Source organism: Chelonoidis abingdonii, chromosome 1 (assembly GCF_003597395.2).
Source record: "Chelonoidis abingdonii isolate Lonesome George chromosome 1, CheloAbing_2.0, whole genome shotgun sequence".
NCBI lineage: Eukaryota > Metazoa > Chordata > Testudines > Testudinidae > Chelonoidis > Chelonoidis abingdonii.
The window spans coordinates 208,728,683-208,752,082 of NC_133769.1; the positions used below are offsets into that span (position 1 = coordinate 208,728,683).

Sequence of the window (23,400 nt, forward strand, 5' to 3'; positions counted from 1 at the left end):
TCAGCTTCTTTACATCATCTGTAGGTGACAATCTTAAAACAAACTTCATGTCAGTATCATTTTGCTGGTGCCACACTGTACCTTCAGTGGAAATGCCGACTCCTTTTCCAGTTTGGCAACTCTCTTGGATTCAAATGGACCAAACTGGGTACGTTTGACAAGCTGTGTCACTGCAAATACTCCTTCAGTCCCATCTTCTAGTTGTCTGATCTCCAGATTGGAAGGAAGGGATGACCTATTGAAAACAAAAATGAGAGAATCGAAATACCATGTAAAGAAGCTGTGCAGAACACAATTCTTGCAATGTCCAAACGAAAGCAGTACCCATTTTTCAATGCTGTAATGACAGGAAATTGTTATGCTGAATAAAACTAGTTTCCATTGGAATTTAAAAAACAAACAAACAATGGAAACATTTCTACTGAGCTTCAATTATATAAAAGCTGATTTTTAATATAATATTTTTTTTTGGTCCAAATCTGAGCCACCAGTATCTTTTCAAAGATCATTTGTTTTCAAGATATTTTCCTCTTTAACCAGAACCCTGTCTCTTTTCTAAAACCAGAGGTTAGTAGTGGCTCTCCTTCAGATTAGAGATGCCTTGGTCACTGGTGCCTCACCATTTTTCCAAATCTGTTTTTAAGGGGAACCGTACCCAAATGTAACACACATTTGAAAATAACTTCCTGTGAGGAGAGCCACTATGCAGTTTAGGTAATAGTTGTATGGGAACTTGATATAAGAGACTGTAAACCATTCTCCACTGTTCTTCAATACTGGTGTAACAAACAGAAGAAAAATATGTTGGTGTAAGAAGCCTAAGCACGCATTTATATTCAAGTGTTGTAGCCACACCCAGTAAATTTGTTTTCCTATTTAACTTATTTTGGCCCAAATTTTAGGCATAGAAAGGGGGGGGAGGGGACTGTATTGTTCTATACTATCCCCCTTCCAGCCCCTCATGGATGCCCTCAGTGAGAGCTGTGCTGACATGGCTTTGTAGAAGGGTAAGAAAGAGAGACCAGGGAGGGGCTGCTCTCCACAACACCATCCCTTCCTTTGGGCTCAGATTTCCTCATGCAAATCCGGGCAGCAAATACTACCGCTAGTGCTGTCATTGCCTCCTACTGAGCGGCGCTCCTCACCTGCAGTGGGACTGAGGCAATGGCAACTCAGCTCCAGTAACAGCTGTGTTACAAGAAAGAAAAGCCAGCGAGTTCCTTTCCCTCCATGCTCCCAAGTTCTCCAGATGTGTGGGGCTGGCATAGGGCAGAGCTTCCAAAATCCATGCTCCTCTCCCTCCTCAATAACTCGCTTCAAAAGGGAGGGATGGGGAACATGGGGTAATTCAAAGTTTCTTCCCCCCCCCCCCCATAGACTCCCCCTGTGTGTTTTCCCACCGAAGGAGTGATCTGACCCCATGCATTTATAGAACTTTAACCTTCAAAAAGTTATGCTGGCTAGTCAAATTTGGCCCAAATATAAGTTTTATAAAGGCAAGTTGTTACAAAGCCTATGCGCAAGGGAAATGGTTTCCAAACATTTTTAAAATTCCAATTAAGCCAAGTTTATAAAAAGAAACACTCCCCTGCATTGCTAGCTATGCAACTTCTCAACATGGCTCCAGTGCATGAGAACCTGAGAATGAAATTGGCTAGAAACCAACTATAAACAGAGGTGAATCTGACCAGTCTATTTTCACAGTCAAGCCTGAGAGAAATACAGAAAGCAAACCAATTAAACTTTTAGTTAAAAGCAAAGGAGAGTTTTAAAAGCAGTTTCAATATCCTAAGAGATCATGTTGTTATAAGAGAGGAAAGGACGTTTGTTAGAGTGGTGATCTTGTGGTTAAATCACTAGACTGGTACTTAAGAGATCTGGGCCCAGCTCTGCTGCAGACTTCCCATTTGACCTTAGGCAAGTCAATCTCGCTCAGCCTCAGCTCCCCAAATGTAAACCAGGGATGGCAATATTTCTCCCACCCATTGCCTATTTTGTTTATTTAGACTGCAAGCTCTTCAGGACAGGGACCATCTCGTCTTATAATACATTTCTACAGTGACATCAGCTGGGTTATTTAAGCATTACTGTCACTGCTGGTGATACGAGGGGGGTGTTTGTCCACCACAGGCGCTATGAAGAAGAGAAAGTTGATACGGACAGTTTAGTTCTCAATGAGTCAGTTTGGTAGTGATAAAACATTCACTGCATTGCCCCCTGCTGTACGTTAGAGATCAGTATCCTCCTCTGATTTCCTGTGTTCCTACCATGTGTCAACAGCCATTATAGTGAACTCTCTTTCCCCTAGCAAAAAAACAAACATTCTACATCAGAATATAATTCCAAATGGAAATATTTAATGCTTCAATATAAAGTTTACTCCTCAATTTTGTTTTATCCTATTCCTAAATCTATACTTAATTTGTTAATTTCTTTTGGGGAGCATAAATATTTCTGCTATTTTATTATAGACCTAGATTAACTGACAAAACTGGGACTGATGATCACTCTTTAGAAGATTTACAAAGATGGAACTGTTCCCAAGTTTGCCTCTCTCAGTAGAGGAATTACAGAGGCAGTGCAAAGCTGCGTAACTCTTATTAAGACCACTGGGAAATTCCCATGAACCGTTTTGAATTCTGAAAATGTAGTGCAGCACTTGTAAGGAGGAGGAACGGGATAAATGTCAAAAGATTTTCAACCAATACAGGAAACAAGTCTCCACCAAAACTGGTACTATCTGACTCCTCTGCTGGCAATCTCAGAGTTGCCAAGGAATGCATAAACAGACTCTCTTAGGCCTTGATTCAGGAAATCATTTAAGCATGTGCTTCAATTCTTTGTTTACTTGAGGCTGTATCTATTTTGTCCACAGAGGACTTCATTTTTCAGCTGTCAGTCTGGCATCTTTCATAAAGACGAAATTCTCTTTAAAAAATGAACAAGCCATATAATCATTCTAAAGTTACTTACCTTGCCCTGCTCAACACAAAGGAGTCTTTGACTGTCACCACCGGGCCCAGCTCAGGACACTCCGAATCATGGTACTGACCACAATCCTCGCACCCTGTAAGTAAACAGCACATAGGGCTGCAAAGTAAAAGCTGTTCTTGGGCAGTGCTCTCTCAGTCAACAGCCAGACAGAAAATTCAAACACCAAACTAATGACATTCAATAAAGTAGTAATTTTTACTGCCTCAAAGGATATACACAATTGAATCAAAGGTAACATTCAACATATACCTAGGACTACCAGAAGACACTTTAAAAATGTAAATATTTTCTTGAAGAAAATATTTGCTAAACAAAACTCTAGTAAATATTTTGTTTAAAGGCAGGAGGATTTAAAACCACCACTGCGCTACTCTCTCTCAGCTAAAAAAAAAATCTCTATTCTGTTCACTGGAGCCAGGGGTTTAAAACGCAGAGTCAAAATCTGATGGGCTCTCCGAGACGGGGGTGAAATCCTGACTGTACTGAAATCTATGGCAAAGCTGCCATTGGATTTCCCCCTGGGTACCAAGCTCTGCCCGCAGTTGTACCTGTGCAACCCTCCCTTGCAATGTGTATGGCTGGGGGGGCGGAAATTTGGCACTATGGAAACCGCTCCTCTGGACCTCTAGTCCCTTTCCAATATAATCTGGCAATTCTTTATTACAGGGCAAAATAATACAAGCTTTCAGTTCTCCATATCTGACTTTTATTTTAAAATACTGCACATTATCCAGGGCTAAAGGGATCCCAAGAAACAATCTTTAGCCCTGGATAATGATAAAGTAAGTGTCAGTTTAGGACTAGTTGAAACATACATTTCTATGTCATAAAAAGTTGTCAAAATGTTACTGTGAAGCCAGTCCATTGGATAGGGACAAAAAGTCATCACAGAGGGGATATTCCCCAGCTGCCAAATTCTACTTCAAGTCAAACGTGGGGAACCTTGAGTACTTCAGTAAGGTTGCATAAGTATATTACTACATACGTTTGTAAATTAACATGATACAGAATTTAATTCCAGACGGTAGCTGGTGAGACAGAACACCTTGCTTTTACAATGGAAAACCAAACTCTCACCAGCAGTGCTCATGTCTGTGAAACTTACATAGCACTCCCTTAAGGATTTGCCGTAGCTGTAGCTTTCACTCAATGTTCAGCATTGGAATTAAGAGCGCCTGAAACTTGTGCAAAGATAGCACACAATGTATAGCCTGGGGCTCTCCACATTTCTTATTGTGCAGCACTATTTAGGAGTACAAGAAGCATATATCATTTTCTTTAATCCTTTGGTGGAGGATCAATCATCAAAGTGGGGAACACTAGTGTTTTCTGACATATGTCTCTGAAGTCTACAGAATCTGTACAGGATGCCTCATACCAGACTCTCCCCTGAATCGGAGTGCTCACCATATGTGAGACTTAAGGGCTTATGACCACAGAAGAAATACAAAGTCAGACACAAAGAGACAAACTGTAGATCTCTCTAAGGGGAGTGTATATGGTTTGGCTTTAGCAGTGAAGATGCCTTTCAAAATTGAGTTTATGTCAGAAGATTAACTCTAATCAATACATATTTTAAAAGTACAAACCTTCATATTTTGCATTTATAAAAGTACTTTTTATTCAAGGATCTCAGAGCACTTTGCAAACAACTAAGTCTCAGTAACATATGAGGTGGGTATTACATCCATTTTGCAACTGTGTAAACTTTGGAACAGTCACTGGGAGAGTTATGAACAGAACATATGAAGTCTGCTTCCAATTCTCAGCTCTAACCACTAGACTAAAACTCCCTCCACGGCATGCTCCTATTACCTAATGATGGCTCAATCCTGCTCCTACTGAATTCCAAGACAGAATTCCCTGCTCCCACTAAAGTCGAAGTATGGGACTTTACATGCATTTTTTCAGTCACACATGCTTAGTTTGCTGTCAGAAGGGAAAAAGTGTCACTGCTGTTGGCACTGCAAAGTCATCATAATTGCTGAAGAGCCACCGCATATTATATTTGGCCTCAAGTTTACCAACACGACTGTCAACCCTTATTTCTGGTGATGCTGCATGGAACAGAAAGAGGCAGCCACAATTTCAGACCCCAGACTGAGCACGTAAGAGCTGGCGTTTTAGAAACAAGTTGTCTGGCTTATAAACTGAGGTAACTGGATATGAAACTCACTGATGGTCAGTAACTATGGAAGCCCACAATGTCAGGTCTAGAAATTCACTTTTCTGAAACAGAAGCAGCCCTTAAATTCTGTGGAAAAATCTCACACAAGAGGCTAGAAACTTCATGAATTCAACCATCTTGTCCCATCTGGGGTTGAGGGAGGGGGGTTGTCTGATATACATCATCTGTGGAACTGGCAAGATAACTGCTCCCCCTGAAACTCATAATGATCAGAGCCTTTTTCTCTGCTTTCTGGTCCTCTCCAGCTTCTACAGCTCTTCTGAGGAGGAACAGGGGAAAAAGGCTCACTGTGGAGTTGAACAATCCAAGTAAGACTATATCAACTGAATCAGCATTACTGTTTGGGGGAGAATCTGAGCAAATTTTGGAAAGTGAGAAGATGTCGCAGTCAGTCCCATCCTGACCTTTTGGAGCTCCAACCCTGAAGTGCACCTACAGGGACTGCGAGGGGAAGGGACTCTAACACATATCATCAAGGCAGCACTCTCTGCTCTTGATCTCCCCACGCCACATAGATCATGGTCTTGTCCACTTATGTAAGTGCAGCTCATTGGTGAGTGCGTGTTTCAGTTCCACCTCTGTGCCATATCCACAGAGGATGCAATACTGTCACAACCCCTGCTAGAGAGTCATGACTCTTTAGCCCAAGTTGTAGCAGCTCAAGCTTTTAACTCTGGAGTTCCTCAGTTCCTTCCCCAGTGTGTCAGCAGTCACCTAACCTAAAGAAACAATTTAGCCATGGAAGACCCTTAGGCTTTTAGGATATGTCTACACTGCAGTTAGACACCCACAGTTGGCCCATGCCAGCTGACTTGGGCTCGTGGGGCTCAGGCTAAGGGTGTTTAGTTGCGGTGTAAACGTTAGCACTCTAGCTGAGCCACAGCTCTGGGACCCTCCCATATTGCAGGGTCCTAGAGCCTGGGTCCAAGCCTGAGCCCGAACATCTGTACTGCAGTTAAAGAGCCCTTAGCCTGAGTCCCATGAGCCTGAGACAGCTGGCATGAGCCAGTCACAGGTGTCTAATTGCAATGTAGACATACCCTTAGTCTCTTGGAGGCCAGCAATTAAAAAGCTGAGCTACTAATTCATATCTAGCCACTTCTTGCATATCCCAACAAAAAACTGAGAATTTGTATTCTTAACTTTAGTGCGATTCCCTCCACGCTGCCATAAACTATTCAAGTTTCTCTTAAATATTCACCTTTGGGAAAACAATATAAGAGCAAGATGGTTTGAGCTTTAAAATTAATGCTCTCTAAATACACATCACATTATGATTCCATCATTATTCTTCTAGTACTTACAAATAAACATGGTCTCATCACTGCCATCCTCTGCCATTTCTGAAACCTGTCAAAATACAAAGGAGAAAACCGAGCATAATGTAAATGATGCTTCCTGACAGTTCTAAAGTGCAGATCTAATGAAAGAGTTACCTGCTGAGTGATAATATTAACTGACCCCAATGCGTGTGCAAAGAGAACCTTAGCAGAGTATATCATTCATAGAATGTAAAACACAAATTAAAGTGGTTAATGATCCACTAATGTCCATATTAAGGGTGACGTCAGGTGCCTTGCAAGACCCCTCCTATGATAAATATCATGCTTTTCCTAACCACGCTGGTTCGTGCAGTTTTTTTTAATGAAAAGAAGAAATACATTATTTCAATCCTTACACAAGCATTTATGAACAAATAGTTCACACCAGCTCATGCACTATCACACCCTTTACAAGCAGGCACATAAACACAATCTAATTTTTTCTTTTATTGTCAGGTATTTTTTCCCTTCCACATAATGGCTCCCTACGGATAGACATCCACTAAACAACATGGAACTTTTATTCCATTTCGCTATAAACTGACTTTCTCTCTGAGTTTACTCTAAGTGCACTCCACTGTACATTGCAACAGCACCTGTTAGTAATGTGTCAGCTAAAGCAAGGTTCACAGAAAAGGAGGCAGAAATGTTTTAAGTGTGCACCAACTATTCAGGAACTCATACCCTCTATCATCTAGACAGTATAGCACATGGTACATAACTTCACACAATGAGCTCAGATCCCACACATCTCTCAGCCACGAAGTGTCAAGTTGAGCATGAAGCAGAAGACTCATTTCTCAATACCTTTGCTTCACAAGCCTGAAATGAGGTCTGCCAGCTTTGAAGTGGTGCACAGTCATGTCACATCATTTCTCCCTCCACCTGCAAATACCGTTGTCATGAGCCAGAAGGATGTCAAAAATGACAAGAATCCATAACGCGAATCCTACGTTCACTAGGAAGATTGGAGACAGAAAGCAAAATGGAGAAATGCTGCAATGTGAATCCCAGTGCTCAAGTCACAATGCTGGGTTTTTTGGTCATGGGACACAAAGCTAAGAAGCTGAGATTCACAACTGCAACCCCAGATGTGGAAGACTGATTTTATTTGATTTATTTCTGGTATTACAGAACAACAAAGGAAAAACTCTATTTGAGAGAGGAAAGTTACTTCTTTGATACAGAACAACCACAAGCTTGGGTTAAATTTTGGTGGCTGTAAATCACGTATGCCTTTGCACATCTGGTCCAGAGAGGTCACGTGCTGTGATGGAGAGGATGCAGTATTGTTATTACTGGGAGCCCCGGTCATGGATCAGGATTCCATGGTGGTAGACGCAGTACAAACACAGAACAAAAGACAGTCTCTGCCTCAGAGAACTTACAATCTAGGTACTGGGAGTTAGGAAACGCACAATCTAGTCCGAGCTCTGCCACTGACTTGTGTGATTGTTCTTACTCAAGTCACCTGACCTCTATACAAACAAGTCTCCCCTCACCACTGAATGAAGCTAAGACCCGTACTCTCACTTCTAAAGCACTTGGAGTGTTAATGGATGAAAATCATTGGATAATTATGTTATTTAGACATCAGTGAGAAGTAAACTGTCAAAAAATGGGCAAGCACAAACAGGGTCAGGAAGATCAATTCTCTCCCAACTCCGAGAGGTCATTCTGGTCCTGAAGTGACACATCCAGATGCGTAAGAAAGAGAAGCAGAACCACCAAACAAGGGACAGGCTCTTCCCAGCGCTGTCGTGGGAGAGGAGGTGGCAAAATGATTAGCAGAAGAACTAAGGAAGGAGAGAAAGAGGCTGGATGCATTTGAGAGAGGATAAATGCAGAAGAATGAGAGATTAAAACCGCAAACAGAGGGAGGAGGGAGAAAGACTAAAGACACCCCCAGCAGATGGTGATAAGCAGCAAAGCTAGTCTGATCTGAGAATCGAAAGGTCTTCAAGCTGCCATAGGAAACGCTCACCAAAGATACATCTAGCACAGCAGTCACCCAGGTTCACTGTGAGGCAGAGACCCCCCTTGACAATGGAAACACTGTCCCTTCTCGTACAAACCAGATTTCTTAAAAATCCATGCTTCATGCATTTTGCCTGTCCAGCAAACAGAAATATCCAAGAACCATCTGAGTCACCAGCACTTGCTTCTGAATGGGGCAATAGTCATTCTGGGTGATGGCTCCTAAAATGCGCATAGGATAAGCATGTAAGCTCCATCAGGGCAGACAAACAAACAGTGACAAGTTTTTAAAGTGCTTGTACACAAATGCTAGAAGTCTAAATAATAAGATGGGTGAACTAGAGTGGCTCATGTTAAAGGAGGATATTGATATAATAGGCATCACAGAAACCTGGTGGAGTGAGGACAATCAATGGGACACAATCATTCTGAGTCACAAAATATATCAGAAGGACTGAACAGGTCGTGTGGGGTGGGGGTGGGGGAAGTGGCACTATATGTGAAAGAAAATGTAGAATCAAATGAAGTAAAAATCTTAAATGAATCCACATGTTACGTAGAATCTCAATGGATAGTAATTCTATGGTCTAATAAGAATATAACAGTAGGGATCTATTATCGACCATCTGACCAGGACAGCGATAGTGACTATGAAATGCTAAGGGAGATTAGAGAGGCTATCAAACTAAAGAACTCAATACTGCATGATTTCAGTTGATCCCCATATTGACTGGGTACACGTCACCTCAGGATGAAATGCAGAGACAAAATTTCTCGATACTTTAAATGACTACTTCTTGGAGCAGCTAGTACAGGAACCCACAAGAGGAGAGGCAATTCTCAATTTAGTCCTGAGTGGAGCGCAGGATCTGGTCCACGAGGTAACTATAACAGGAATGCTTTGAAATAATGAGCATAATATAACGACATTTAACATTGCTGTGGTGGGAAGAACACCTCAGCAGCCCAACACTGTGGCATTTAATTTCAGAAAAGGGAACTATGCAAAAATGAGGAGGTTAGTTAAACAGAAATTAAAAAGTACAGTGACTACAATGAAATCCCTGCAAGCTGCATGGACACTTTTCAAAGACACCATAATAGAGGCCCAACTTAAAGGTATACCCCAAATTAAAGAACACAGTAAAAGAATTAAAAAGAGCCCACATGGCTTAACAACCATGTAAAAGAAGCAGTGAGAGATAAAAAGGCATCTTTTAAAAAGTGGAAGTCAAATCCTAACAAGGTAAATAGAAAGGAGTATAAATACTGCCAAATTAAGTGTATAAATGTAATAAGAAAAGCCAAAGAGGAGTTTGAAGAACGGTTAGCCAAAAACTCAAAAGGTAATAAAATGTTTTTTAAGTACATCAGACGCAGGAAGCCTACTAAACAACCAGTGGGACGATCCAGATACAAAAGGAGCACCTAAAGACGACGAAGTCACTGCAGAGAAACTAAATGAATTCTTTGCTTCAGTCTTTACAGCTGAGGATGTTAGGGAGATTCCCAAATCTAAGCCATACTTTGTAGGTGACAAATCTGAAGTGTCATTAGAGGAGGTTTTGGAATTAACTGATAAACTTAACAGTAACAAGTCACTGGGACCAGACAGCATTCACTCAAGAGTTCTGAAAGAACTCAAATGTGAAATTGCAGAACTACTAACTATGGGTTTGTAACCTGTCCTTTAAATCAGCTTCTGTACCCAATTACTGGAAGATAGTTAATGTAACACTAATATTTAAAAAGGGCTCTAGAGGTGATCCTGGCAATTACAGATCGGTACATCTAGCGTCAGTACTGGGCAAATTAACTGAAACAATAGTAAAGAATAAAATTGTCAGACATATAGAAGAACATAAATTGTTGGGCAAAAATCAGCATGGTTTCTTTAAAGGGAAACCGTGTCTTACTAATCTATTAGAGTTCTTTGAAGGGGTCAACAAACATGGGGACAAGGGGCATCCAGTGGACATAGTGTACTTAGATTTCCAGAAAGCCTCTGACAAGGTCCCTCACCAAAGGCTCTTAGGTAAATTAAGCTGTCATGGGATAAAAGGGAAGGTCCTTTCATGGATTGAGAACTGGTTAAAAGACAGGGAACAAAGGGTAGGAATTAATGGTAAATTCTCAGAATGGAGAGGGGTAACTAGTGTCTTCCCCAAGGGTCAGTCTAGGACCAATCCTATCAACTATTATAAATGACCTGCGAAAGGGAAAACATGAGGTGGCAAAGTTTGCAGACATCTAAACTGTCAAGATAGTTAGACCAAGCAGACATGTGAAGAATTTCAAAATAGATCTCACAAAACTAGTGATTGGAACAATGGCAATGAAATTTAACATGGACAACATGTAAGTAATTGCACATTGAAAAATACCACAACATACAACTATTATATGATGGGGCTATTTAGCTCAACTAGGTCAGGAAGAGATCTTAGAGGCAAGTGGACAGTTTCTCTGCAGACGTCCGGATGTTAGGAAATCATTAAAAAAGGGATAGAGAATAAGATGAAGAATATTTTATGTCCCTTATATAAATCCGTGGTAACGCCCACAACTTGAATACTGCATCGGATTGGTTCTCATCTCAAAAAGATAGTACGGACCAGTAGAAAAGGTCAGTGAAGGCACTAAAAATGATTGGGGTCTGAACAGGTCCCATATGTAGGAGAGATAAAGGGCTAGACTTTCAGCTTGGGAAAAGAGGAGTCTAAAGGGGGGATATGATAGATGAAATAAATCATGAGTGAGTGGAGAATCGGAATGAAGGAAACTTTATTTACTTGTTCTCATAATAAGAGACTTAGGGGCACCCAATGCAAATATGGCAGCAGGTGAAAACATAAAAGCAAGTTGTTCTTCACACAGCGCACAGTCCAACTTGTGGACCCTTGCCTGAGGAGGTTGTGAAGGCTAGGACTATCACAGGGTTTAAAAGAGAACTTGATAAATTCATGGAGGTTAAGTCCATTAACGGCTATTAGCCAGGGTGGGTAAGGAATGGTGTCCCTTGCCTCTGTTTGTCAGAGGATGGAGACGGATGGCAGGAGAAAGATCATTTGATCATTATCTGTTAGGTTCACTCCCTCTGGGGCACCTGGCATTGCCACTGTCAGCAGACAGGATACTGGTCTGACCAAGTATAGCCATACTTATGTTCTTATCAACAGCCCTACCATGTAAGTTAGGTCAACTCATGCTCAACTCTTTCTATTGACCCTCAGGGATAAATTAATGGAGATATCCTATCTTCCAGAACTGGAAGGGACTTTGAAAGGTCATTGAGTCCAGCCCCCTGCCTTTACTAGCAGGACTAAGTATTGATTTTGCACCAGATCCCTAAGTGGCCCCTCAAGGATTGAACTCACAACCCTGGGTTTAGCAGGCCAATGCTCAAGACACTGAGGTATCCCTTCTCCCTTTAAGACTTCCCTGCAATTCACACTCCTAGCACAATAGCCCAAGCTGCAGACTTGCCAGTATCACATATATGTGCCAGAAAGCAATATCTGATATTTCCTCTACAGCTCTCAGCTGTATTGATGATCACGGAAACACAGGGTCAGCTCTGCAGAGATACTAAACATGTTCTTCCTCCTTAAATCAAGATGCTACTTTCAATCAAATAGGCACAACATTGTTTCATTACCAAGTGGATCCGAGCTAACACTCTACTGGGCAAGTTCCATAGCAAGAAAGAGGACCAAGTGGGCCGCTATTGTCCGGTCACTTAAGACTCCTCCTGGATCTGTCCTCCAGGCAACATCCCCCTGGGACGATAATCTGGATCTCCATAGTCTCCTTATGAATTCCACCAAACACCACTTCCAACCACTGCCACTCATTCAAACTTTAATGAAATGTACTTTCAATGCAGTGGTTCCTAACCCCTGGTCCAATCAGTACACAGCTGCAGCCCATGTGATATCCTCAGGGCCATACAGACAGTATGTATATTGCCTGGATGCAGCCCACATAACACACAGAGAGCTGCATATGTAGTCCACAATGGTAAACAGGTTGAGAACCACTGTTCTAGTGTAAAGGAACCCACACAGCTTCTCCGTAGTGTGCTCAGTGCTGACAATGGCTGTGACACTTGTGGAATTCCAGGTTACACATAGTCTGTGCCCTTGCAATGGTTTCCATACGTCATGTGGATGGGTACTAAAGTAATCCCTAGAGAACTGGGCTGAGACTCATTGGTGTGGCACACTGCCTGTGTCAGACTTGTGCAAGCAACTCTGGCTCCAAGATTATCAGAATGGCATTTTTCACAAACAGCAGAATAAATCAAAACATGTTTTTGATAATAATGAGGCTGCAGATGTGTACTGTTGTGGAAGAACTAAAACTGCTATTTGCTTTGGGAAAGTGCAATGATTTAACAGAGAAAGGGGAGAACACGGTAACATCACAATGCTACCCTTTAAGGAGATGAGGATAGAAAACAAGGGGTCACCCCAATACACCATTAATTAATTGATAAGAAGGTACCAACTCTCAGTAAATGTTTTACATCAACTTGATGTTCACCTTTCTAAACAAGTGTTTTTGTTTCCTACACAGCATGATTTCTGATGCATGAGAAGTCTTTTCAGCAAGTTTAGCACAATGATCTACTGTATTATGTTGAGCAAAGACAGAACAGATAATGCAATATGTATAAGGCTTCTGATTTTAGGGTTTCACCAATGAAACTCTTAAATAAATTGCTGTTTATCCCATGAACACCAGAAAAACACCAGAAATGGTTACTCAATTCATGTTGACATCATCCCTTTCCAAGTGCAGTTTGTTTATACAGGCAATGTACCTGCTTTCCAGCTTGTATCTACGGCAGTGGTGGACAACCTGTGGCCCATCACAATAATCTGACTGCGGGGCATGAGACACTTTGCTGACACTGACCGTCCACAGGCACCGCCCCCCGCAGCTCCCAGTGGCCGGGAACAGCCGCAGGTTGCCCACCACTGGTGTAGGCTGCTGGGGTGCACTAAAGTTTCCCTAGTGTGCTTTAACATAGTGTTTTGGAATCAGTACTACATATATGTACAAAGAGAAAGCCCCTCCCATAAAACAATTTTGGACATCTACATGGAACTCAAAACTTGCTAAAAATAAGCCCTGAAAAATTAAATTAAAAAATCCTGAAAACCAGAAGCTGTAATTATGTATCAAGTAGACTCAAAACTGCTGTGTAAATATATCCATTGGGAGTTAGCTAATAAAATTTGCTAAATGAAACACCTCAGGTGCAGAGCGAGATCTCAAAGACTACAGTACATTACTATCAGAGGAGTAGCCGTGTTACTCTGGATCTATAAAAGCAGCAAAGAGTCCTGTGGCACTTTATAGACTAACAGACATTTTGGAACACGACCTTTCGTGGGTGAATACCCACTTTGTCAGATGCATGTCACATGCATCTGACGAAGTGAGTATTCACCCACGAAAGCTTGTGCTCCAAAACATGTTAGTCTATAAGGTGCCACAAGATTCTTTGCTGCTTGTACATTACTATATGCACTCTCATGATACAGATTTCTGTCTAGTCCTCTACATCTTTGGTTTTTCCAAATTCGAAGAAGGAAGCGTAACCCTACAACTGGATTGATGATTCTTCTTTGCATTCACATAGAACTTTTCAGGCAAGGACCTCAAGGGTCTTTGCAAACCTGAAATAAGTTTTCATAATACACTTTTGAAATATGTGTTATTACACCCCTTAACACATAGGTAAATGAGGCCTGAAGAGGTGGAAAAAATTGTACCAAGTCACACTGTGTGGCACAGCTGAAGATAGAACCCAGTAGTTGTTACTCCCAGTTTCTGCTCTAACCCCGAGACCATGTTCATTTCCTCCCTAAGATACTAACATTTGTAGTAGCAGAGAAATCTTAAGTTACTCATTCCACTGGACATAGTTATCTGCTTGTACAGATGATAATGAACTTCTGTGAAGCCCAACGACATTGACAGCAATAGTAAAGTCGTGACTAAGCAAATGAACAGCAATGTTCCCATCACTATGCATGAGGAGTTCTGCAAATATCGTTTCAGCTAAGGGGACAATGGCCATTAGATCACAGGTGCAGAGCGTACTCTCGGCAATGGGGGAAAGAGCAGGACAGCATACCCTTTAAGTAGAAAGGGCGAGGAACTCACATCCACTTGATAGGCGATTTTTGACTCATCAACCTGCGCTTGTTTTGGAGGTCAAGAAATGTTGTGTGAACAGCCAAGTTTCTTTAGCAAATTATCTACACCAAGGAGCATACGAGTTCTGTCAACCCACAAACAGCAAGCTATCATCAGCTTGATCTACTTTAAATATAATAGTTAGTGAAGAGAATCTGTTGGTTTGTCCCTTCAGTTACCAATATACAAACTATACTCAAGTGATAAATAGCATTCTATAAATAATTATATGTAAAATCAGTTAAGATTTTGCAAGAAAATGGGAGAATTTTACCCAATCGTCAAACATTTGCAGCATTACTGTAATAATCTAATAATCATCGGCAGATTGTAAATGTAGGTGATGCCTATTATCTGATTTTATACCTAACTGAGCAATTTTGTATGTAAGCAAGAGCTCTAAACACATAACCAGGTAAACTCCCCTTTTCCAATTGTATTAAGGCTCCAATCCTGAAAGCTTTTCCTTATGCACAAACTATAAAATCCACGGGGAGCCTCATTGAGGGTCTATTCAGGCACACGGTGCAAGTTGCACAATCAGAACCTACACATTTAAACTGCACTTATAAAAATATTTCCATTTATCTGAGCAAAGGAGAGTGAGTGAACATTGTTACATATTTAAAACACAGAGTTGGAAAATGTAGTTGTAGTGGCAAGATGCACAATTTTGGTTTCACAAATTGAACTAGTAACCTAGATAAAAAGGGAAACAATATAATTTTTTAAAACTCAAGCATAAGATGCATAGACTCAAACCTTTAATTCTGTCTGAATTTATGAGGATACCCATTATCATGAAAACAAATGAGGATGAAAGTGTATGATACAAGTTTCCCTTTCTACACTACAGTAGAACTTCACTAATTTGCACAAATAACTGGAACACACAATTGAATGAAGGTTGCAAATCACACATAAAACAAGAAACATTCATCAGAAAATTTACTTTGTTCACTTATTTCATGATGTCGTTTACTTATAATACTTCTTACCATACTAAAGATATTTTGCAGTATATTTTGTGAAGTAATAAAGTTTCAGTAATATAAGGCTTCAGTATACAATTCCACTATTAATTTTTTTTGCTGAGAGATGGGGAAAGGATGTCTTATTTTTTATGCCCCAGCCATTTAGAGTGCAGATTAGCAAAACGTAAAGGACTGACTTTGTGCTGTACCTTTTTAAAACAGCATATTTTATTTAGCCCGTCTGTGAACATGATAATCACTTGTGTGTACTAAGTAAACTTCAAAGTACATTTAATGAAAGACAACAGCAAGGAATGAGTGTTTTATAGGAAAGAGCACTGACTGCACCAAGGAAAAGGGCATTTTTCCTCTATAATTCAACCTACAGCATCACACCTTGTTCTTAGTTATAGGCGAGCACTTATAAAGCAGGATCAAAATGATAGGACCAATGTGTTTTATAATTTAAATGGCCTGAAATAAAACCAGAACATTACATTGCCAACTGCCATCAGAAAACTCAAAGTACTTCCTAGTAACATGAAAGGTTATCCTGCCCTCCCTTAGTCCTGTCTTCCTGACTTTTCATCATGCCTTTAAACCACATACTTTAGCAATAAACCTAGGTATCAGATACATTCATTTATACCATTTTAATGCACTCCAATAAACAGATAAATATTTTTGAAGAAATATAGATGGGATACTAATAGGGCCACAATATTACATTTTAGGCTAAAATCTAACTATTACGAAATAAAATAAGGTTACTGCAAAACTTTCAAGTGTCTTCCATTTCCATGGGCCAGAATGACAATACAGAACTAACCAAGACAGTTACAGGGTGAAGAGGACCAGACCACTTTCATCCTCACCACCACTGCCTGAAAAGTACATTTCCCATGGAGGCCAATAGAGCTGGGCTATTTTAAATGTGAAACTACTAAGAAATGTATATAGCAATTCCATGATGGCAATACCTGTATTATATAAATAATACTTAACAATTTCCTAAATGAGGCCACTTCCCAACCTGCTTACAAAGGACCTGATCCAATTTAACTTTAAGATTGCTTTGGATGCCGTCCTATCTGTTAACATTGCCAACTAAGATCCTGTTTATATTAAATGCAAGAGAGTAGTGAGTCATCCTTCAAAAATATATAAGGAACCAAGCAGAAAAAGCCCCACTGCCTGATAGAGGTGGCCCTTAAAGATTGAAGAAAATTGGAGAGATTTTGAAGTGGCTTCTTCTGACAGCTGTGGTTTCCCTCACTGGAGGTGGGGTCTTTAGCACAGGTTTCACTTTCTGTGGCAGAATAATGCTTTGTCACAGCTAACTCCTTTCAGGTCTAAGTAATGTGTAGCCCAAAGACAGAAGAACAAATCCCTTAAAATTGGAAGTCAAAACATCTCACCTCTTCACAGAGCTCATAAAGGGCTTGTGTATCCAGACACACAAGTAAAAACACCCCTCCCTGGAAATATACAATAAACCCTGCCTCTCTGTGGACGTGCGAAGTGTTTTCACGTTGTATTTTAATACGCTGTTTAAATAACCAGCCTGCGCATTTATGGACTGGAAAGACTCACAACGAGTCTGTTCATCAAAGGGTGATTTCACTCCTGCGACAACAGATACAATCTCTCTTCGGTCACAGCAGCGAGTCTGTGTCGGGCTCTCCAGGAGGGGCGCGGGGGCTGCATTTAAAATCGGATTTACTCGTGTCTAGCTCCTGCCCGGGCTTACAGCGGCTGCAGCCCTGGGAAGGGGTTTGGGGGCGGGGGGGGGCGGATCATTTACACCCTGCGCCCCGGGGAAATGGGGGGGCTCTGCACACGACCCATCAGAGCGCGACATGGGGCCTGCAGCCTCCCGCGCCCCGACACCTGCCGAGCCCCAGCCGGGCTCCGCGCGGCCCCGTTCGGGGCTGACTCGGCCGCTCCCGGCTCCGGGCTGCAGCTCCAAGGCGCCGAGGGGGCGGGCCGGCTGGCCGAAGGATCCGGGAGCGGCTCCGCCGGTTTTGCCTCGGACCCGCCGGCCCCCCGCGGCGGCGCGCGGCCGCTGTAACAAAGAACAGGCGGCCTGGAGATGGAGATGGAGGCGGCGGCGGCTCGGGCACAGCCGGACCGCGGGCCCGCGCCGCCAGGGGCAGCCCCAGGGGGCGGGGGCGCGCGGCAGTAGGTGGGTGGGGGCCGCCGTCCAGGGGCGGGCAGCGCCGCGCGCCGCACTGGAATACGGGGGGTTGCGTTACCTGCTTTTGGAATGTTCCGACCCGGATCGAATCCGGACTCCAGGTTCCGATCCGCTCCGGAAACCACGCGCCACCGGAAGCCGGCCCGGCCGCCCACCACCAAAGCACCATGGGAGTCGTAGTTCTCGGAGGGGGCAGCCTGCTGCCGCGCCGGGCTGTGGGGGCGGGGCTATCCCATAGCGCTGGTGCAGTCGTGCCCCGACCCGAGATCTCCGCAGCCGGCAGGGCCCGGCCCTGTGCGCAGGGCACCGTACGCACAGGCGGGGCTGCCTGGCAGAGCTCAGCCACCGCCCCTGCAAGCTCGGAGGGGGTGCCCCAGTTTAAGGGGCCCTCCCTTACTTCAGTGCCTTGTAGCTGGGTTGGCAGCTTTCCCCGTCCCCTTGCAACGATGCTGCTTATTCTTGGCCTTCCTCTGGCTGCACACCTAGGGATCTTTTGCAGCTCTCTCACTCAGGGTAGTGCTCAGCCCAGTGTGGGTCTGGCTGCCACAGACCAGCCCTGCTCTGCCCCAGAACTTACAGCAGTGGTTCTCAAACTTTTGTACTGGTGACCCTTTTCACAAAACAAGCCCCTGACTGTGACCCTTCTTATACATTAAAACCACTTTTTAATATATTTAACATTATAAATGCTGACTACAAAGCAGGGTTTGGGGTGGAGGCTGACAGCTTGCAACCCCCCTATGTAATAACCTGGCAACTCCAAGGGGTCCTGACCCCTAGTTTGAGAACTTTCCTCTTACAGCCAGCTGCTCCATCGCTCAGAGCTGTGGAAATGATGCAGTTAGGATGACCTAACCCAACCAGTAGGCACAGCTTGGGCCACAGAAGAATTTTTCCATTGACCAACTCCTGCCTCACAGGGGTGGATTAGGATGCCCACCTGTGGTGTATGAAAATTAGGGAAAACCACATGAAAAATACAGGACAACACTATTTAATTTAAAGGACGTCAGGGAAACATCATTGCCCTTACGATATCATATATTCTTTCTAGTGTACATTTCCACCGCACTGTTGTATACAATGCAGTTAAATACCATTTTAAATATTAAATGGAAGCTATTGGTTTTAATACATTTCAATACATCTTAAAATAAGGGACAGCCTGGATTTACTACAGTAACAGAAGTTACTTCCCTCACTGCAGCAAGGGTCTACCCTCTACCATAGTGCTTGTAGTGTAGATATACTTCTATGCTTTAACTGGAATACTCTGGATTTAAATACCAGCACCATACAATCAAACCCACAGATGCTAACACAAACATGAGATCTTCTGCATTACTAAACAGGCTGGAGCCTTCCCACAGTACATGGTTAGTGTAAACAATGGGGCATTACTCACACCCTCACATGTCCCAGCCACCATGCCACGTGTTACAAAGCACATTAACAAACAGGTAGGATGGCTACTGTAATATGACTGTTGAAACAGATTACACAGAATTAATAAATTAAGCCATTAAATGATTTCCTCAATGCTATTACAGCTGAGGCTGGATGCACTGGCCATGCTTAAAGTTGCCTGGCTCTTCCCACTATAAGACCCTGTTTCAGAAGTTTGAGTTTTGCCCAACTCAATATACTGGATGAGGCAACATAGCACCAAGCAACACTAACTGCATTTTTGGGGGCCACTGAATAGATTTCTAGTTCAGTATGCCAAACCCATAGAAAAAAAAAAGTCAGTTTAGGCAGAGAGTCACCACAGAAAAACGTGGGTGTGTGTATGGGGGGGCGGGGAGGGGACAGAAAAATCATTACAACCAACCCCTCCCTGGCTTCATACCCACACACAAATCAAAATACCATACTTTTCAGAAACAAGTTCTATTTACATACCTTTTGAGAGAGGGAAGAGGATAGTGAATAATTATAGTGCTAAAATGTGTGTTGAAGCTGCTAAGAGGCTGGCAGGATTATCCAGAAGTAGAGCTGGGTGAAATTTTTCAAACAAAACTTTTTGTCACCAAACAATGCAGATTTGGGTTGACCCCCAAAATTTTGTGAACAGGTCAAATTTGCCCAAATGCTTTGATTGAAAAAAAAATTCTGAAAAATTCAAAATTGTTTTAAAGAAAAAGTTGAACCAAAACATTTTGATTTTTTCATTTGAAATTACTTTGTTTCAAAATTCACTTTATTATTAAAAAGACATTAAAAAAGTAAAAAAATGAAATGGTTCATTTCAGGACAACCTAGAACCTTATTTTTCACTTTGGCCAGTGAGCTAAAAATAATGTTTTAGGCTCCAATTCTACAAAGGGCTCCATTCAGATGGCCCCCAACAACCACACAGAGCTCATTTGAGGACTGGGGTCTTGAGTACCTTAGTGTTCCGGGTTTTCAGTTTTTACCAATTTTCATCAATAAATTACCAGATTTTTTTAATTAAGGGAGTTTGGTTTTTTACTGACTTACACTCAGTTAATATTTTTTGTCAGGTACTAATGCTTTATGCGATTGTTGTGTCCTGCAGTGCTGAGACTGAAGCAATTCTGCAGTGTAAAACGCAGAACACACCCCTGATGGAGGTCGAAAATCAAACAACGTTAATATCGCACTCTGATTGACTCACAAGGAGATACTGCTCACCTATTTCTTTGCTACAGAAGAAATAAAAAGGCATGAAATCATAAATCATTGGATTCGGGGCCATTTGCAAACAAGTTGAAGGTTCTGTTTTACAGATGGGAAAGGAGTGCAGAACTGGCTGCCAATTACCTACCCCTTTGTGCCACATCATTGGAAGAGCTTGTACTGCGCTGCCTGTCATGTAAATAACACATGGATGTACTAATGTGTCTCTTAGATCATCCTGAGGTTGTTGGTTCTAAAGCAGAAACTCTGAAGAGGCTGGCAAATGACCAAAATGACTACCAGATTCTGCACACTAAGGTAATGTTCATTGTTGAAAACTTGGTATCACTGTGTGACACACAGAAAACACTGGAGTTTTTCCTGACTACTGCCAACATGTTTGCCAATACACACATTTACCATATCCTGACAACCAAAATTTCAGCCGAATTGAGTGCAAACGCTGCAGGAGAAGCATACAAGAAAACCCAGCTGTTTTTAGAAATCCTTCTGACCCTAGAACACAAGAAAACAAAACCTTCAACACAATGAGAAATGGGAGATGACCATGGCCTGTAATATGAACCCTGAAGTGTTTGGTGCTGAAGATTCTTTTTGGAATGTCATCCAGGTGTTGCACCCCTTCCTCAAGGTGAATTTTGCAGCTATGACCCTTATGCCAGAGTGTTTCAACCATTTGCCACTAAAGATGGAATTTCAAATCTGAAAAGGGGAATTTACTACTTACCTCAGGGCAGGATTAACCTTTTGTGGGCCTGGCCCCAAACATATTTGTGGGCCAGCATGGGGGCAATGGAGCATGGCATGGGGAGGTCGGTCCCTGGAGTGAGGGGCTGGCTAGGGGCACGACAGGGACCTGCTCTACTCAGCTCAGTGTGAGGGCACTATTTACAAAGTGGTAGTTGCCAGAGACACAATGGCCCGCCTGGCCCTGCGCTGTCAGTGTGCCCCTTCCCCTCAGGGTGAGTCCATGCCATGCCACAGAGCTTGCCCACACAACACAGGAACACCCCTCCGATTTCCTATGCCCAGCGCCCCCCCCAGATCCTGCCACAAATGCACTGTGCCCTGCACAACAGCACCCGTGCCCAGTGCCCCTCTGCCCCCAGCACCCCACACAGAACCTCCACTCTCTAGTGCCCCGTCACACACAGATCTTCCCCACCCCGTCACAGCCCAGCACCCCTTCAGTACCCCCAGAGATCCACTCCCCAACTACCACGCTCACCGGCCCTGCTGGGAGGGGACTGTGTTTGCTGGACTGAGCCGGCAGCACAGCCAGGGCTGGTGTCATAAATAGATAGCTAAGGGTTAATGTTTCTTTTACCTGTAAAGGGTTAACAAAGGGAACCAAACACCTGACCAGAGGACCAATCAGGAAACTGGATTTTTAAAATCAGGGAGGGAATTTTGGGATCTGAGTCTTTTTCTGTCTCTCAGCTATGAGAAGGTTCTTCTATATTCTAATCTTCTGTTCCAAATTGTAAGTACAGGTATAGAAAAAACAATATGGGCTTTTATGTTGTTTTGTTGTATTTACATGTGTGTAGTTTGCTGGAATGTTTCAAATTGGATATCTTTTTGATCAGACTGTTTATTCTATATTTTTCTTATAAGCAATAGCCCTGTATTGTCACTTGATACAGAGATTATGTTCATGTCTTTTTTCTTTCCTTTTTATATAAAGTCTTTTTAAGACTTGTTTGAGTTTTTCTCTTTGGGTAGGCTAAGGAACGAAGGGGAGAATCTCTTTGTGTTAGATCTACGGAGGTGAAACTGCAGCACCAGGGAATTGGGAGGGAGGAGAGAGATAGAATCTTTTCTGTTTCCTTGTATTTGGGGTTTGTCTCTTTGTGGAATAGAGGAGACATGCTTCTTGGTATTGTGATGTAAAGAGATTGCATCAGTACTCCCAGGTTAGCCCAGAAGGAAAGTCTGGTGGAGAGAGAGAGCAGAAGGGAAGTGGGTTATTTCCCTTTGGGGTAAGACTCAGGGCTTCTAGTCTTGGGGTCCCTCCAGGGAAGGTTTTGGGGAGACCAGAGGGGGCCAAAACCCTGGAATTTTTGGATGGTGGCAGCGAGATCAAAGCTAAGCTGGTAATTAAGCTTAGAAGGGTTCATGCTAGCTTCTCAGGTTATGAACGCTAAGGTTCAAATCGGAGTAGGAAAGCTACAACAGCTGGTCTCAGGGCAGGGAATCGCTCCAGCTCCTCAGGAGTGGCATGATCAGCCAGGCCAGGACTCTCCCCCACAATTGGCTAAGACTGGCCAGGCTTCTGCACGAGTCCCAGGCGGCTCAGCTCTGGGGAGACAGGTGGGGCCCCATAGATGATGGGAAGAAGAGACCGCCTGGAGCCAGAGGTGCACTGGGGTCCAACCAGGAGGCAGAGAGGAGCTGGCAGGTGGGGCCAAGGGGTGGAGAGGAGCCCTTGGTCGATCGGCAGGCAGGCCGAGAGGAGCAAGTGGAGCAGGCCGGGGCCTCTTCTGAGCAAGGGCCTGGTTCCATGGTGCCATTGTAAACCCGGTACTGACTTACCTGAGCATGCCTAACCATGATGTGAAACTGGATGTGCTGGCTTTTTGAAAGTCATCAAGACACACTTCCCAACTTCAGCCAAGTGACATGGTGAGCTCTGAGTGTACCCCCTGGATGTCTTGATGCAGGGTGCTTATTTTCAAAGTTGGACTACCTCCAAGACAGCAAGAGGCTCAACAAGAGTGAGGATACTTTGAAGAAAATTATAGGAGCATATGCAAATCAGGATTTCTGGAAAACTATTAGCTTTGAGTGAGGCAAAAATATCTTTGTACATAAAATATTTAAATTATTTTAAAATATGTAGTAGAATGTATATTATGAACATTTTTTCTTTTCCCC

At 42.9% G+C, this 23,400-nt stretch overlaps 1 protein-coding gene and 1 long non-coding RNA gene across 2 annotated transcripts in view; both read right to left on the bottom strand.

Annotated features, from left to right (window-relative positions):
- The window catches only part of PRDM15 (PR/SET domain 15), a 52,995-nt gene extending 34,973 nt beyond the window's left edge, over window positions 1–18,022 (bottom strand). The window contains exons 1-4 of the mRNA XM_032775324.2: window positions 17,921–18,022; window positions 6,487–6,532; window positions 2,974–3,067; window positions 82–235 (exon numbers count right to left, since the gene is read on the bottom strand). Of these exons, the coding sequence (XP_032631215.1) occupies window positions 82–235; window positions 2,974–3,067; window positions 6,487–6,523 (285 nt within the window). The 5' untranslated portion in view covers window positions 6,524–6,532; window positions 17,921–18,022. The remainder of the gene's footprint in view (window positions 1–81; window positions 236–2,973; window positions 3,068–6,486; window positions 6,533–17,920) is intronic.
- LOC142047982 (uncharacterized) overlaps window positions 1–23,400 on the bottom strand; it is a 159,390-nt gene that overhangs the window by 34,973 nt on the left and 101,017 nt on the right. The window lies entirely within an intron of this gene.